Source organism: Triticum urartu, chromosome 3A, assembly GCF_056163025.1.
Source record: "Triticum urartu cultivar PI428250 chromosome 3A, HENAU_Tu73, whole genome shotgun sequence".
Classification (NCBI taxonomy): domain Eukaryota; kingdom Viridiplantae; phylum Streptophyta; class Magnoliopsida; order Poales; family Poaceae; genus Triticum; species Triticum urartu.
In genome coordinates, this window is record NC_141875.1 from 597,695,002 (window position 1) to 597,713,659 (window position 18,658).

Sequence of the window (18,658 nt, forward strand, 5' to 3'; positions counted from 1 at the left end):
GCAGGAGGATGATGCTGTCTGGCGTCGTGGTGGCGTTGATGGCAGAGAGACCTGGCACGGTTGATGCAACAGTACAGCTCTGAAGATGGACTCGTGGCAGGTGGCTGCGGCGGCCTCATACCCGGCAGGCATCCTGGTTGAGGAGTGCGCCGGACTAGTAGGTGCCCCATACCAGGCAGGCATCCTGGTTGGGACCTCATGTCTTAGATGTTTAGGTTTGGCTGCGATGTCTGTTTGGTATTAGGCTCAGGCTATCAGCGCCCCTTCATCAATTGGATAGGTGTAGTGACAGTTGTTGCTTAGACGATGGCTTTAGTCTTGCTATTGTATGAATTTATAAGGTCTTGTGAGAATAACTAATAAAGTGGTTGTATGCATCGCCCAAATGCAGAGGCCGAGGGTCATCCTCCTTTTCTAAAAAAATATTGACTATAAGACTATAGATGACATGACAATAATATATAGCCAGTAGTCGGCTATACTATTAACCATGCTCTAAACCAGAAGGGAGGAAGTATTAATAATATCTAAGATTCCCCTTTGATGCCTTTACTAAAAGAAAAATAATTATGTCCTAATTAAATCATTTAGGAAAAAATACACATCATATTATGTGTCACCAATATATTTTTCCATATGCCACACATATTTTCTGCAACAAGAAAGGCTACCAAGTAATGATTGATTCATAAAAAAATCATACTTCTTCCATTGAAGTTGAGAAGAAACGCAAAAGTACCATCCCCGTCTTGGTTTATTAGGCTCTTTTGTATTTGGATCAAATTTTTACGATTTATTTGGCTCATAAAATATAAAGTATATGCTAAAAATATATGTTATTGGGTTTGTATTTGAAAGAGATATTCAATAATATAACTTTCATGACATTGAATTAGAAAAATGCGAGCACCAATGTCAAAACAACCCCCCTAGAAACGTATAGGAGGTTTTCTCCTCATACGGCTCGAGAAAATGATTCGAATTTCGGTCGATAATAATAGAAATTAGACTATGACGTGCATTAATTTCCTTACAGAAAAAACAAATTCCATTTATACTCATGACTCAAGTGGGCTAATTTTGCCTGACAAACTTCGAAGCCAAAATCCTTTAAAAATAATTGAGTCGTCTTTAAACTCTTTTCTTTGTCTCATTTCAAATGAATTGATTTTTATTCCTAAATCTGATCCAACTCTGTTGTTGAGATAATTGAAAATTGTGTTTAATTGTTCTAGAATCCTTTATCTTTGATTTGTGAAATCCTTGGGTTTAGACATTACTTTAGGAATTCCTATTTTTTTTCTTTCAAAAGAGTAGCAACATACCCTTTTTTCTTATTTCCTTCGATAAAGCATTTATCTCTTCTATTGAAATCTAATAGGAGGGATTGATTCTGATATACTTTTATGGGTTAATTATCCTTTTGCCCTCGGTGGTGTCCATGTACTCAGTTTTTCCCTCAGATGCGAATTGTGCTCAGTTTTGCCCCTAGTCCGTGCGCACCGACTCGTTCCGTGAACTCTGCCATCTCCGTCAGGTCAACCTTTTGACTCGGCCCTTACAGGTGGGACCAGGCGGCAGAGACGGCCAATTTTATTCAGACCATTGCACGCGTGGCTTGTGGGACCCAGCAGAGAGCCGTTGATCAGAGAGCCGTTGGCGGGTGTGCTATATAAGCGGGCGACAGCGGCGGTGACCACGGCGACAGAGAGCACGGCGGTGACCACGGCGAGAGAGAGAGCACGGCGGTGGGAAGCTAGCTGTGGAGGGCGCGGCGGTGGGAAGCTAGCAGTGGAGGGCGCGGCGGCGTTGAGATCCCCTTTGGCTCCGAGCTCCATGTCTTCCTCAAGCTCCCGCGCCACCTCGCGGATGCAGAGCTGGGCGCGTGTGGACATGCCTGTCTTCATCTGTCCGCGGTGCCGGGCGGGCGTTGATCGGAGGGTTTCTCAGACACTGAGGAACCAGAATCGTCCGTTCTACGTGTGCAGCGAGAATGGGGTAAGAATCGGGGCAATTGCACCATTTTCGTGGTTGGGATCTTTGAGCAATGGGTTGATCTATTTGGTGTTCATGCAGGTGACATGCTTCTTTCTTTGGGTCGATGCTCTGGCCAAGACTCTGATGAATGAACTGCAAGAAGAGCATGAAGAATGGTTGCGCATGCTGCCACGAACGGCAGTGGCCGCACCACGAGCTCCGGAAGAAGAGATGGAGGGAGAAGCACGCACTGACAGAGAGCTAGCTGTTGAGCTTAGGATGTTGAAGAACAAGGTGAGGAAGCTTGAAGATCAAGCACTACCAATACCCATTTGCAAATACTTTTGGGCATTTGTAGGTATGGTAATCGCACTGGTTGTAATGTTGAAAATATATGGAAAGGCATGAATTATGGAGGAATTTGTAATCTTGAAATTGTTTGAGAAATTCACCTAGTTTAAATGTTGGTTAAAGTTGTTTAAATGTTGAAACAAAAAGAGAAGAAGTGACCAACATTTAAATATGTTGGAAAAAAGAGAAGAAATTAGGAATTCAGAAACTTTTGATCAATGAAATGCAGCTCTCTGCTCTGCCTTTCTGTCCAAAAAAAGGTTGCTCTTGGGCCAAATTCAGAGCGTAGAGCCAAGTGCAGGCTAGACTAATGGGCCAACTGCATCCAGTTAGGCCCATTCGGGGGTTCTCTTGCGTATTTTTTTGTTTTCTATTCTGATTTAATTTAGGCAGTAAATCATAATGCTGAAACTTTTTGTGGAAGCTAATTGAATTATTCCCGAGCCAAACAATTAAGGTTAGAAATTTTTTGGAGCTGTTAATTAGTCCAATTCAAATACACCGTGATTTAAATCAAAGACCAAAATGTCATGGAAAATGTGCCTCAGCTCTGGTAGAGGTTTACGCCAGGTGCCAAAATAAATGAACATTTTTTAAGGGCATTACATTGAGAAAAACATAATTTGTCTAAAAAATGAAGGGTGGAAATGCACAAAAAATTGGTGCGGCTGGGGACTCGAACCCAAGACCGCGTGGGTTTGTGGTGTTTAGGGCTGCGCTGGTAACCGCTAGGACAGATGGCAAGACTTTGACATGGGTAGGGAAGGAAGGTATACATAGTGAGACTGTGAATTTTTTTTAGAAAAATAGTGAGACCGTGAATGTTTGCACACGCGTGAGAGTGGTTTTCCATTGTTTTGTACTTAAATTTTGGAGGGTTGGAAGGTTGAAAATGTATGTTGCACTACCACATGATTTTGGTCAGAGTGGCACTTGGTTTAGGGTTAGAGTGGCACTTGGTTTAGGATTTAAAGGGAATAAATTTGCATGTTAGTTCATGACTTTTTGTTTGAAAGAAACAGAGGGCTTCTCACCCCCTCCGATTTTCATTAATGAAAACCACAAGTTCTCGAACTTCATGACTTGTTTAGGGAAGAAATGATATGTTTGGGCACGGACATTTTTTAACACACATAATAAACCCTAATAACTTAGATAAGATGGAACACACCGTACCATTGCAATAACTTAGATAAGTTCACGGATAGTTCACAGACACATGACGAAACATGACACGACACGACACGACATAGAAAAGAAACAAAATAAAAAACGAAACATGACGAGCTTGACTCCGGGCTTGAACATCTTCATCTTGACCTTCTTCTTCCACATTGGCCACGCGCGCCCCTTCAACACCGTCTTCATCTTCACACCTCCTCCTCGTCGTAGGGAAGGGAGTGCATCTGGCCTGGAGCGGGGAAGATGCGCTCGTAGTTGGTGTAGATGTTGTAGACGGTGAAGAAGATGGCCTCGCAGCCGCACCAAAATACTTGGCCGAGGAGCTCGCGCGCGTCAAACGGGTTGGTGAAGGTGACCGTGAGCAATAGGACGATGCCGCCGCGGTCACGAACCTCGTTGAGGGTGAACATCCTCGGCGAGCCCCGTGGGAGGTGGGCATAGCCGGCTCTGAGGAAGGCGCGGGTGAGTTCAACGGAACCCCTCCACCTTGAAATAGCCCACACATGGAGCTCCCTCTCCACGAGCACGCCCGGTGGGTAGCGCAGCTCCGGCACGACAGGCGGACGGTTGAAGGTCGGCCCGTTGAATTGCATCTTAACTTGGTCTCGCTTGGGGAGGGCTCGGTCGCTTGGGTGTTTGAAGTTGGAGAGGATCGGATCTGGCTTGTGGGTGGGAGAGGAAGAGAGGCACCCCATTTATAGGCCTGTGGGTGGGAGAGGAAGAGAGAAAGGATGAGAACGGTGCGTGTGTGAATCCGGACGCGTGTGTGTATCCGTTATGTTTTGCACACTTAAATTTTTGCACGAAAATGATGCATGGGGCGCGTGCGTGCATCTGAATCACTGCATAGCTCTTTGACCGGGCGGTGCATGTGAATCGCTGCCCTGAACCACTGCACTGAACCACCTAGCTCGCCTCGCTAGCATAGCTCGCCTAGCGCGCCTCGCTCGCATGCATGCACGTCGCCGCCACGCATGCAAACCCACGTCGCCGCCTCCATGCATGCAAGGCCTGGAAAGGCTGAGACGGGCTATTTACTGCAGTCTCAGGCCCAGACAACGAGACGGCCCAACGGTCCATCCAGCGCGCCCGGTATTTGTTAAAAAAACAATCTCCCAGCCAATCAGATTGCATATCGCGGATCACCCCCCTCCTCCCCGCAGATTCCTTCTAGAAGGGTTAGATCGACGGCCCTTGATCGCCGCTAGGGTTAGATGAATGGTCCTTGTTCAGCGCTAGGGTTAGCGGGGTTTGGAGCAGTCAAAGCTATGTTTGACCAGATTTCAAATGAGCATAATAAATTAAATAAAAATCAGAAAAATAAAAAAAACCTGCGCACATAGTCTTCTTATGTCATATACTAACGATTTAAGTTGATAGACAAGCTTTACATACATTTAAATGATAAGTTCATGTGTATTGTATGATATCTCGAGTATCTCAAACTCTCTTGTATGAAGTGAAGAGAAGTGTTTTGGGGAAATGAACATGAAAATTTCAAAAAACTAACCACAGCTTCATTTTGGAGTGACTAAGAAGGATCCAGGCTTAGTTTTTCATTTTGATGTTTTACACTTGTTTAAATCTTGGTCAAAGTTAAGTTTGACAGAATTCAAATGAGCAAAACAAATTAAAAAAATAAAAAATGAAAAAACCAGCGCACATAGTCTATACATATAGAATATATGTGTAGGAAAGTTATTTGGCTGATTTAGACAAGGTCGAAAAAAAACTTTGCTTAGAAATGAGGCCGTTTACCCTACCTTTGGACCCCTCTTTTTAGCACATTTTTCATGAAAATTTCAAAAAGCTCACCACAACTTCATTTTGGATTGACTAAGAAGTATCCAGGCTTAGTTTTTCATTTTGATGTTTTAGACTTGTTTAAATCTTGGTCAAAGTTAGGTTTGACTAGAATTTAAATGAACAAAACAAAATTCAAAAAATCAAAAAAAGGAAAAACCATGTGCTCATTCAAACATCATCCAACAGATATTTAAACATCATGTCAAACATACTTCTAACATAGGTCCAACATCATCCAACAGAAATACAACATGTCAAGTGATAAATGTTTCATAATACAACATCATCCCTTATTCATAATGTTTCATAATTATTCATAGATAGCGTTGGGGCTTCTGTCTGTTCCTTGAGCTTCTTGCCATCACTTTGCTCCCCGTGCACCTTGTGCTCATTGTTTCTTCTCTTCTTCTCTTGGTTGTCGGTACCTTGCGCGTCTTCTTCAAACCTACCATAGAGCTGTGGAAAACATAAACGGTAATGAGATCATGTCAAGGTATAGATGTACAGTAGTACTTGACCCTTGCAAGATTTACATACCTAGCAGAACTCACAACAACAGAAGGTTGGTCACCATTTGGAGCCTCACTTGGATCATCATTTGGAGCCTCACTTGGATCACCATGATCACCATTTAGAGCCTCACTTGGATCACCATTTGGAGCCTCACTTGAATCATTATTTGGAGGATATTTTGGATCATCGTCAAAATCATGCGGCTGTTGACCATCATCATTTGGAACCTCGTCAAAATCCTCATCTGATGCAACCGGCTGTTGACCATCATTTTCATCATCTGTTGAGGCAACCGGCTGCTGACCAACATTTTCATCGAAGCATTCATCGAAACTCTCTCCGAACGGTGGATCTACTGTGTTATCACAATACTTACCAAAATGACCAGACCCACCACACCTTGTGCACTTACGCTTCCTCGCTCCAAGTCCAGCTCCTTCGCTGCGAGGTCTGATTCGACTCTTCCTTGGTCTACCTGCTGCTCTCTTCAGAATTGGAGCGCAAAGCTTGAATCCAGGGTCCACCATGTCCCATTGTTGTTTTCCCTCCATAGCAGGCAAGGCATAAGCATATGTGGCTTTGAACCTTGCAACAGAGTAGTAATCATGCACATACTGTTGTATGTTCCCTGCTGGACCTGGGAGAGAAGTGATGAAAAACAAGGCATGAATGCATGGCAACCCAGTTATCTGCCATTGCCTACAACTACAAGTTCTAGCTTCTAAATCCACTGGATATCTCCATTCCCTCTTCTCTTTATCCAAATATGATATCTCTGCTATGGTACCCGAGCAAAGAGTCATGTTCATTTCCAAGCCTGTTGTCTTCTGCTTCAGTTCATTCATCACGGCAGGGATGATAATGTGGCCCATGAATTTTGCCTCGGCTATTCCTGCACGATAATGAAATTTCTGCATGTATTCTATCCTTATCCTGTCAAGCAAATCCACCACATAATGACCCTTTAGTTTTTGGATTGTTGAGTTGAAAGACTCTGCTAGATTATTGTGCACATAGTCAACTTTGCTCACTTCATTGAATTGGCTTCTGGCCCATAACTTGGATTGGTGTGTTTCCAAGTATTCTTTCACTTTGGGATTCATGTATAACTGCCTCAAGTGGTAGTTGTGCTTCTTCACACTGCATGTCAAAGATGCTGGCTATAAATTGTCCGTATACACCTTTCCTTTAAATTTCTTCATGAAATTTGCAGCAAGGTGATGCATGCATTCCCTATGCTCTACTCTAGGGAACACATTGTCCACGACCACTTCTAAACCTTTGCAGGCATCTGTATGAATGACCAACCCATTGGGATGTGCAATAGCCCGGCGGAGATTATGCAAAAACCAAGTCCAGCTCTCCTGACACTGTCTCCAGCACACCATAGGCAACTGGAAATACAAAACTATGTGCATCAACTGCACAAGCTGCTACTAACTGTCCTTTAAACGTTCCTGTGAGAAAAGTGGCATCAATAGCCAAATAAGGCATGCAGCCTGCCAAAAAACCCCGGCGACAAGCCTCAAAGGAGACAAAAACCCTCCTAAAGCATTCCTTGGTCTTTGTCACTCCCCTGAATGTGTACTCCACGGTGTGGTGATCAATATCTACAATACTACCTGGGCTTGTCCTCTCCACTACACCTTTGAATGAATACAACAATTGAAAACTTTCCTGCTAGTTACCATAAATAGAATCCATAGCATGTTGTTTACCATTGAACAACCTCATGTATGGTAAATCTATCTTGAACTTATTTTGATGTTCTTCTGCAATTCCTTTGGACCCACTTGCTGGTTTTCTTTCACCCACTTCTTTACTTCTTCTGCCACCCATCTTGACTTGGCTCTACTGATTGTATCCTTCCGAAGGGTTGATTCCTGGCATGTGTGCTTAAAAGGTTTCACTTTGACCTGAACATTAGTGCTATTACGCATTTTAGATGCAAGCAGCCTCCATGGACAACCTTCAGTCGGACAGTGCACTCTGTAACGTACTTGATCACTCTTGTCAACTTTGAAAGTACGTTCTACCTTGATGCAGTATGTCACAAGTGCATTTCTACACTCATTCATGGATGCAAAAACTGTACCTTCTTCCATATGAGGGTTCAAAGGGTCCCATTCAACAGCTGCAAGGTCTTCGTCCTCACCCATCGCGTCATCATCCACACGGACTGCATTGTGAGCCTCATCTTGATTTTCAGTCTGAGGTGCTCGTCGTAAATTTTGAATAACATCAGAATATAGCTTCTCTTCATCAACCCCAGAATTGTAGCCATCAGGCTCCACTTCAAGGGGGACCCTACTGCTGTTGCCCACACTTGTCGAGCCACCACGTCGCCATGCACCAACTGAACTGTTCTGGCTAGAGATGCCATTATGATGACTTGGTTCTCCCCGAGATGTTGCACCCGCCATCCTAGGTCCAAATGCCTGCTCAAGCACATCAACTTGCAGCCTCACATGAAAATTATCTTTCTCTTTATGCCTAACAAACATGGTAGCTAGCTCTTCATCATTACTAACTGACACCCAATTCTTTTCCCCATCATAGTATTTGTATACCACTTCATCAAGCAAACCCCAAGGATATTGGCTACAAATTACCTCCCCAAATTGTCCGAAACTCCAATTACTAGCCATTGGCAACCGATAATCAAAACCTCCTTGGTATTTCTTCTTATCCTTTGCATCGAACATGTACCGGTCCCTTCTAATGTGCACCATGAAAGCAAACCGCAACTCCATCCTAACCGGCGAAAAACAGAGACGCAATCAGCACACTAATTGGGCAAACCTACTCGAATCGAGTGTTCAAATGCACAAATAAGCTCAATCTAAACAAGAGGCGAGACTTACCCCTCGGGAACCCAGTCGTGGACGCGGCGGATCTCCGGCCCGATGCCTGCCTCGCCAAATACTCCGGGGTCGCCGCTGCTCACCATTTCGCCCTAGGGTTCTTCCTCCTAGTTTAAATAGCTCCAGCAGCCCCTCACCTTTGAGCGCTCCAGCCGGGCGCACGGAAGGAGGCCGCGCCGCGGATCGAGCAGGTGGCGGGCGCCCCACCCGTGGCGTCGCAGGAAGGTGGTGGGCGTCACAGGTAGCTGTGGAGCATAGGCGCGGGGAGGTAGCGGCGGAGTAGGCCGTGCAGCTGGTGGCGGGGCAGGTGCTGGCCGCGGCGCAGGAGAGCCGACCGGGCGGATGGGTGTGAGCTAGAATGATTTGGGGATTTAGTTGCACGGGCCTACATGTAAGCTCGGGACCCACGTCCACGTGGTCCCACGTGTAAGCTCCGGACCCACAACCACTAACGCCGGCGGACGGAATGGACTCAAATATGGCCGTTTGGCCTCGTCATAGTTGCTGTGCTCGGACTAGGGGCAAAACTGAGAACAATTCGCATCTGAGAGCAAAACTGAGCACATGGACACCACTAAGAGCAAAAGGATAGTTAACCCTACTTTTATTGGACTTTCTTTTTATTTTAACCTTTTAATTTATTCCATATTAAGGATAGACCGACAAAGTTGGCCTAATTTATTACTTTCTCCGTTCTATAATATAAGAGCATTTTTGGCACTATACTAGTGTCAAAAGCGCTCTTATGGAATGGAGGGAGTAGTTTTCACAAGCTTAGGACTTGAAGTCTGATGTACCGGGAATAACACTATCCTTTCAACCATTCATTCATCTACAACAAGCGGCTTTAATCCAGTCGGAAAAGTTCGTTGGGAAGTTCCAAGGTGCAGTGCTTGACACCGGCAGCTTGCCAGCCATTGATTAGCGTACGTCGCCGGCGCGCCGCCCTCTTTCATTCATGGGGCGCGCCAGAGTCAACGAAAAGATACAGACCAGTTGGAAGCCAACTTCAGGCCCAGCGCAGGACAAACCTCATTCTTTTTTCCGTTCTCCTTTTTTTTGATTTGAGAACTCATTCTGTTTTTATTAGAACAGATTATGAAGTGCATTTTGCCAAATGCTAAGCATATACTTTTCATATCTCATTCAGGCCAAGCTCCGTGGTCATTCAAGGCTGCGGCAACCAAATGACACTTGTGGTGTGGTCTTCTAGCGGCCCCCTGCTGCACTGGAAATTTCAACAACAACCGCGTGAAAGGAGAATCAGGTGATATGGTTGAACCCCTCAGAGTTTCTTTCCCACCAGAAAGGCTTGAACTTTCCGTGCTTGTGTTATTCAAGTGTACATTCTGTGATGACAAAACTCATTTCCGTATCGCCGATAATATGAGGTTGTAAAACTGGATTTAGTAATTCTTCGAAGTACTACCTCATTCTCAAAATATAAGACGTTTTTTAGAAGTCTACATTTAACCATACTCCATATATGTTCCGAACATTTTCCTGGTTGAGAGCTCTACACGAAGACTTGTAGCATTTGAGTAGGTCTTCTAGAACAATACATTTCTACTGTTGGTGCCGTGTAAACACCTATCATGCGCAATACTCCCACCGGTATCTGAGTTTGGAGATGTCCTGCTAATTTCCCATTCTGCATCGACCTTGTTCCCTTTCTGGTGGATGGGCCACTGCCCTCTTTTGGTTCGCTACGGAACAAAACTTCGCTCTCATGCTGACAAATCAGATCCAGATCATAAATGGAGACACGTTACATGTCGATGTTGTAAGGTAGTAGTTGTTGAGCAACACTAATATACACTCGGCCTAGGTTGCACCGTCATGTCAAATCAAATAAGACTCTCCATGTAAAGCCATGCCAAATGATCAAGCCATCTAAACGGAACAAGAATCTTAGAGACGTACTTACTGTGTCTTGGTTTATTGGTCCCCCTCATATTTAAAGTTAGATTAGAAGGGTTGGGTGCGCTTTGCTACGCCGTCGGTGTTGTTGGGTTTCCTAAAAAAATTACACATTATGTTTCAAAATATAAGGTGTATTACTTTTTAAAAAATTCAAACCTTTTAAGTTTGCTTAAATTCTGATCGACAAGGTGCGCCGCGGGTTCCTTTGGGGAGGGCAGGAGATTTCCTCGGGCGGCAAATGCCTCGCCAATTGGAAGTTGGTTTGCCGGCCGACTGAATTCGGTGGCCTCGGTGTCCTCGACCTGGCCAAGCACAGCGTGGCTTTGCGTGTCCGATGGCTATGGCAAGCTTGGAAGGACCCTAACAATCCATGGCTCGGACTCGAGCTTCCGGTCGACCCGACAGTTAGAGCCCTCTTCAATGCCTCCGTCAAATTTCATCTCGGAGATGAGACACGGCTATCCTTCTGGAGGGATCCCTGGCACAACGGAGTCTGTCTCCAACTGCGCTTCCCTCACCTCTTTCGACAGTGCACAAGGAAAAACATTACCGTATCTCAAGCACTGCAAGAGGGCAGATGGATCCGGCACCTCCAGCCTATGCTCACACCGGAGGCCACAAGAGAGTTCATAAGCCTTTGGACTGAAATCAGCTCGACCTTGCTGAGTACGGAGCCTGACTCGGTCTCGTGGAGATGGACGGCTGATGGGGTTTACAGTGCGAGATCGGCGTATATCATTCAGTTCGAGGGTAGCTGTCGGGCTAGCTTCGACAAATTCATTTGGAATTCGGACGCCCCTGGGAAGAGCAAAGTATTCGGGTGGCTCGCTCTCCTTGGACGCTGCAACACGGCCGACGTGCTCGCCAAAAAGGGTTGGCCGCATGACCCTGCCTGCGCTCTTTGCGCTGGCCCGATGGAAGATGCCACCCACCTTCTCGCCTCCTGCCCGTTCTCCGTCCAGGTCTGGCAAGGGGTTTTGCGAAGATGCAACCTGTCGCTCGGCCTTGCCCCCTCTACCACCACCACCTCTCTGATGATTTGGTCAGACCACCCCTATGGCATGTTCCCATCAAAGGAGAGGAAAGCTTGGAGCTCCCTGGTTCAGCTCGTATGGTGGAACCTATGGATTGAACGGAACGCAAGGATTTTTAGGAACCAACGCTCTCCTGCCGTGGCTCTGATCGCCAAGATCGTAGAGGAGGCAGCCGTTTGGAGTAGGGCGGGCAGATGGAGGGCCAACTCACTGCTAGATAGTGTTGCGGATCGTAGCAGAAATTTAAAATTTTCTACGCATCACCAAGATCAATCTATGGAGTAATATAGCAACGAGGGGAAGGAGAGTGCATCTACATACCCTTGTAGATCGCTAAGCGGAAGCGTTGCAAGAACGCGGATGAGGGAGTCGTACTCGTAGCGATTCAGATCGCGGTTGATTTCGATCTAAGCGCCGAACCACGACGCCTCCGCGTTCAACACACGTGCAGCCCGGTGACGTCTCCTACGCCTTGATCCAGCAAGGGGGGAAGGAGAGGTTGGGGAAGACTCCGTCCAGCAGCAGCACAACGGCGTGGTGGTGGTGGTGGAGGAGCGCGGAACTCCAGCAGGGCTTCGCCAAGCACTACGAGAGATGAGGGGGGAGAGGGGTAGGGCTGCGCCAACAGGGGAAGAACTTCGTGTGTTGGGCTGCCCCTTTGCCTCCACTATATATAGGGGAGAGGGAGGGTTGCGCCCCCACCTAGGGTTTCCACCCTAGGGGTGGCGGCAGCCCCAATCCCCATCTTGGGGTGGCGGCCAAGTGCGGGGGGGGGGAGGGAGGCGCACCAGCCATGGGCCTTAGGGCCCATCTGCCCTTAGGGTTTGCCCCCTCTTCTCTCTAGGCGCATGGGCCTTGGCGGGGAGGCGCCACAGCCCACCTAGGGGCTGGTCCCTTCTCACACTTGGCCCATGTATGCCTCCGGGGCCGCTGGCCCCACCTGGTGGACCCCCGGACCCCTCCGGTGGTCCCGGTACACTACCGGTGATGCCCGGAACACTTCCGGTGGCCAAAACCATACTTCCTATATATCAATCTTTACCTCTGGACCATTCCGGAACTCCTCGTGACGTCCGGGATCTCATCCGGGACTCCGAAAAACATTCGGTAACCGCGTACATACTTTCCCTATAACCCTAGCGTCATCGAACCTTAAGTGTGTAGACCCTACGGGTTCGGGAGTCATGCAGACATGGTCGAGACAACTCTCCGGTCAATAACCAACAGTGGGATCTGGATACCCATGTTGGCTCCTACATGTTCCACGATGATCTCATCGGATGAACCACGATGTCAAGGATTCAATCAATCCCGTATACAATTCCCTTTGTCTATCGGTACGATACTTGCCCGAGATTCGATCGTTGGTATCCCAATACCTTGTTCAATCTCGTTACCGGCAAGTCTGTTTACTCGTTCCGTAACACATCATCCCATGATCAACTCCTTGGTCACATTGTGCACATTATGATAATGTCCTACTGAGTGGGCCCAGAGATACCTCTCTGTTACACGGAGTGACAAATCCCAGTCTCGATTCGTGCCAACCCAACAGACACTTTCGGAGATACCTGTAGTGAACCTTTATAGCCACCCAGTTACGTTGTGATGTTTGGCACACCCAAAGCACTCCTACGGTATCCGGGAGTTGCACAATCTCATGGTCTAAGGAAATGATACTTGACATTAGAAAAGCTTTAGCAAACAAACTACACGATCTTGTGTTAGGCTTAGGATTGGGTCTTGTCCATCACATCATTCTCCTAATGATGTGATCCCGTTATCAACGACATCCAATGTCCATGGTCAGGAAACCGTAACTATCTATTGATCAACGAGCTAGTCAACTAGAGGCTTACTAGGGACATGGTGTTGTCTATGTATCCACACATGTATCTGAGTTTCCTATCAATACAATTCTAGCATGGATAATAAACGGTTATCATGAACAATGAAATTTAATAATAACCAATTTATCATTGCCTCTAGGGCATATTTCCAACAGTCTCCCACTTGCACTAGAGTCAATAATCTAGTTCACATTGCCATGTGATTAACACTCATAGGTCACATCGCCATGTGACCAACATCCAAATAGTTTACTAGAGTCACTAATCTAGTTCACATCACTATGTGATTAATACTCAATGAGTTATGGGTTTGATCATGTTATGCTTGTGAGAGAGGTTGTAGTCAACGGGTCTTTCCATATTCAGATCCCTATGTATTTCGCAAAACTTTATATCGTAGATGCTGCTACCACGTTCCACTTGGAGCTATTCCAAATTATTGCTCCATTATACGTATCCGGTATCTCTACTCAGAGCTATCTGGATAGGTGTTAAGCTTGCATCGACGTAACTCTTTATGTCGAACTCTTTATCACCTCCATAACCGAGAAACATTTCCTTATTCCTCTAAGGATAATTTTGACTGCTATCTGGTGATCCACTCCTAGATCACCTTTGTACCCTCTTGCCAGACATGTGGCAAGGCACACATTAGGTGCGGTACTTCAGCATGGCATACCGTATAGAGCCTATGACAAGAGCATAGGGGACGACCTTCGTCCTTCTTCTTTCTTCTGCCATGGTCAAGCTTTGAGTCTTACTCAACTTCACACCTTACAACTCAGGTAAGAACCCCTTCTTTGACTGATCTATTTTGAACTCCTTCAAAAACATGTCAAGGTGTGCGTTCTTTGAAAGTATCATCAGGCGTTTTGATCTATCTCTATAGATCTTGATGCCCAATATGTAAGCAGCTTTATCCAGGTCTTCCTTTGAAAAACACTCTTCAAACAACCGTTTATGCTTTCCAGAAATTCTACATCATTTTGAATCAACAATATGTCATCCACATATACTTATCAGAAATGTTGTAGTGCTCCCACTCACTTTCTTGTAAATACAAGTTTCTAGCAAACATTGTATAAACCTAAAAGCTTTGATCACTCCATCAAAACATATATTCCGATTCCGAGATGCTTGCTCTAGTCCATAGAAGGATTGCTAGAGCCAGCATACCTTTTAGCATCCTTAGGATCGACAAAACCTTTTATTGTATCACATACAACTTTTCTTACGAAAACTTGGTAAGAAAACTTGTTTTGACATCCATCTGTAAGATTTCATAATCGAAAAATACAGCTAATGCTAACATGATTCCGACGGACTTAAGCATCGCTACGGGTGAGAAATTCTCATTGTAGTCAACTCCTTGAACTTGTGAAAAGACTCTTTCCCACAAGTCGAGCTTCATAGACGGTAACATTACCGCCCACGTCCGTCTTCTTCTTAAAGATCCATTTATCTCAATGGCTTGCCGATCATCGGGCAAGTCCACCAAAGTCCATACTTTGTTCTGATATATGGATCCTATCTCGGATTTCATGGCTTCTAACCATTTGTTGGAATACGGGCCCACCATCGCTTCTCCATAGCTCATATGTTCATTGTTGTCTAACAACATGATATATAAGACAGGATTACTATACTACTTAGGAGTAGTACATATCCTTGTCGACCTACGAGGTTCGATAGCAACTTGATCCAAAGCTTCATGATCACTATCATTAACTTCCTATTCAACAGACATAGGCGCCACAGAAAACATCTTTCTGTGTTGCATCACTCTCTGGTTGAAGTAAAGGTTCGACAGCCTCATCAAGTTCTATCTTCCTCCCACTCAATTCTTTCGAGAGAAACTCCTTCTCGAGAAAGGACCCGTTCTTAGTGACAAACAATTTGCCCTCGGATCTGAGATAGAAGGTATACCCAACTGTCACCCTTGGGTATCCTATGAAGATGTGTTTGTCCGCTTTGGGTTCGAGCTTCTCCGGCTGAAGCCCTCAGCATCGCATCCCCAAACATTAAGAAACGACAACTTTGGTTTCTTGCCAAACCAATGTTCATATGACGTCGTCTCAACGGACTTAGATGGTGTCCTATCTAAAGTGAATGCAGTTGTCTCTAATGCATAACCTCAAAATGAAAACGGTAGATTGGTAAGAGACATCATAGATCGCACCATATCTCATAGGGTTCGATTACGATGTCCGGACACACCATTACCTTGTGGTGTTCCAGGTGGCTTCAACTGTGAAACAATTCCACAATGTCTTAAGTGATTGCCAAACTCATAACTCAGAAAATCCCCTTTTGATCAGATCGTAGGAACATGATCTTATTGTTATGATGATTCTTAACTTCACTGTGAAATCACTTGAACTTTTCAAACGTTTCAGACTTGTGCTTCATTAAGTAGATATACCTATATCTACCCAAATCGTCAGTGAAGATGAGAAAATAGCGATATCCACCGCACGCTTCAATTCTCATTGGATCACACGCATCAGCATGTATGATTTCCAACAAGTCACTTGCCCGTTTCATTGTACCTGAAAACGGGGTCTTAGTCAACCTGCCCATGAGGCATGGCTCGCATGTGTCAAGCGATTCAAAATCAAGTGACTCCAAACATCCATCGACATGGAGTTTCTTCATGCATCTTACGCCAATATGACCTAAGCGGCAGTGCCACAAGAAAGTGGTACTATCTACATCTTTTGGCGTGAACATGTGTATTACTACGACCGAGATTCACTGAACCATTCACATAGGGTGCATGACCATGGAAGGTATTATTCATGTAAATAGAATAACCATTATTCTCTAACTTAAATGAATAACCGTATTGCAATGAACATGATCTAATCATATTCATGCTCAACATAGACACCTGATAACATTTATCTAGGTTCAATACTAATCCCGAAGGCAGATGGAGCGTGCGATGGTGATCTCATCAACTTTGGAAACACTTCCAACACACATCGTCACCTCGCCCTTAGCCAGTCTCCGTTTAGTCCGTAGCTTTTGCTTCAAGTCACCAATAATAGCAACTGAACCGGTATCCAATACCCCGGTGCTATCAGGAGTACTAGTGAGGTACACATTAATAACACGTATATACTTTGTTGAAGTTGCCAGCCTTCTTATCTACCATGCATTTGGGGTAATTCCGCTACCAGTGACCGTTCCCCTTACAATAGAAGCACTTAGTCTCGGGTTTGGGTTCAACCTTGGGTTCCTTCACTGGAGCGGCAACTGGTTTGCCATCCATGAAGTTTCCATTCTAGCCCTTGCCCTTCTTGAAACCAGTGGTCTTGTCAAACCATCAACACTTGATGCTCCTTCTTGATTTCTACCTTTTGCGGTCTTAAGCACCGCGAACAGCTCCGGGATCAACTCCATCCCTTGCATGTCATAGTTCATCATGAAGATCTAGTAGCTTAGTGATAGTGGCTAGAGAACTCTATCAATCACTATCTTATCTGGAAGTTTAACTCCCACTTGATTTAAGTGATTGTAGCACCCAGACATTTTGAGCACATGCTCACTAGCTGAGCTATTCTCCTCCATCTTGTTGGCGAAAGAACTTGTCAGAGGTCTCACACCTCTCAACACGGGCAAGAGCCTGAAATCCCAATTTCAGCTCTTGGAACATCTCATATGTTCTATGGCGTCCAACGTCATTGGAATCCCGATTCTAAGCCGTAAAGTATGGTGCACTAAACTATCAAGTAGTCATCAGGATGTGTCTGTCAGGTGTTCACAACATCCATAGACGACGTTGTAGGGGTTTGCACATCGAGCGGTGCATCAAAGACATAAGCCTTCTGTGTAGCAGTGAGGACACTCCTCGGACTACGGACCCAGTCCGCATCATTGCTTACAATATCTTTCAACTTAATCTTTCTCTAGGAACGTATTGAAACAGGGAGCTACAACGTGAGCTATTTATCTACAACATATTTGCAAAGACAATTTAGACTATGTTCATGATAATTGAGTTCATCTAATCAAATTATTTAATGAACTCCTACTCAGATAGACATCCCTCTAGTCATCTAAGTGAAACATGATCCGAATCGACTAGGCCGTGTCCGATCATCACGTGAGATGGACTAGTCATCAACGGTGAACATCTCATGTTGATCGTATCTTCTATACGACTCATGTTCGACCTTTCGGTCTTCCGTGTTCCGAGGCCATGTCTGTACATGCTAGGCTCGTCAAGTCAACCTAAGTGTTTCGCATGTGTCCCGAGGCCATGTCTGTACATGCTAGGCTCGTCAACACCCGTTGTATTCGAACGTTAGAATCTATCACACCCGATCATCACGTGATGCTTCGAAACAACGAACCTTCGCAACGGTGCACAGTTAGGGGGAACACTTTTCTTGAAATTTTAGTGAGGGGTCATCTTATTTAAGCTACCGTCGTTCTAAGAAAATAAGATGTAAAACATGATAAACATCACATGCAATCAAATAGAGACATGATATGGCCAATATCATTTTGCTCCTTTTGATCTCCATCTTCGGGGCTCCATGATCATCGTTGTCACCGGCATGACACCATGATCTCCATCATCGTGTCTTCTTGAAGTTGCCTCGTCATCTATTACTTCTACTACTATGGCTAACGCTTTAGCAATAAAGTAAAGTAATTACATGACGTTTATGTTGACACGCAGGTCATAAATAAATTAAGACAACTCCTATGGCTCCTGCTGGTTGTCATACTCATCGACATGCAAGTCGTGATTCCTATTACAAGAACATGATCAATCTCATACATCACATATATCATTCATCACATCCTTTTGGGCATATCACATCACACGGCATATGCTGCAAAAACAAGTTAGACGTCCTCTAATTGTTGTTGCAAGTTTTTTACGTGGCTGCTATAGGTTTCTAGCAAGAACGTTTCTTACCTACGCGAAAACCACAACGTGATATGTCAATTTCTATTTACCCTTCATAAGGACCCTTTTCATCGAATCCGATCTGACTAAAGTGGGAGAGACAGACACCCGCTAGCCACCTTATGCAACTAGTGCATGTCAGTCAGTGGAACCAGTCTCACGTAAGCGTACGTGTAAGGTTGGTCCGGGCCGCTTCATCCCACGATGCCGCCGAATCAAGATAAGACTAGTAAC

General features: G+C 45.2%; 1 protein-coding gene across 1 annotated transcript; it reads left to right on the plus strand.

Moving 5' to 3' along the window:
• Nucleotides 1-1,836: 1,836 nt before the first annotated feature.
• LOC147980713 (uncharacterized) lies at nt 1,837-2,385 on the plus strand. The gene is made up of 2 exons (XM_087516941.1): nt 1,837-1,998; nt 2,077-2,385. The coding sequence occupies exons 1-2, from the start codon at nt 1,837-1,839 to the stop codon at nt 2,383-2,385; spliced, it is 471 nt and encodes a 156-aa protein (XP_087373067.1).
• The last annotated feature ends 16,273 nt before the right edge of the window (nt 2,386-18,658 follow it).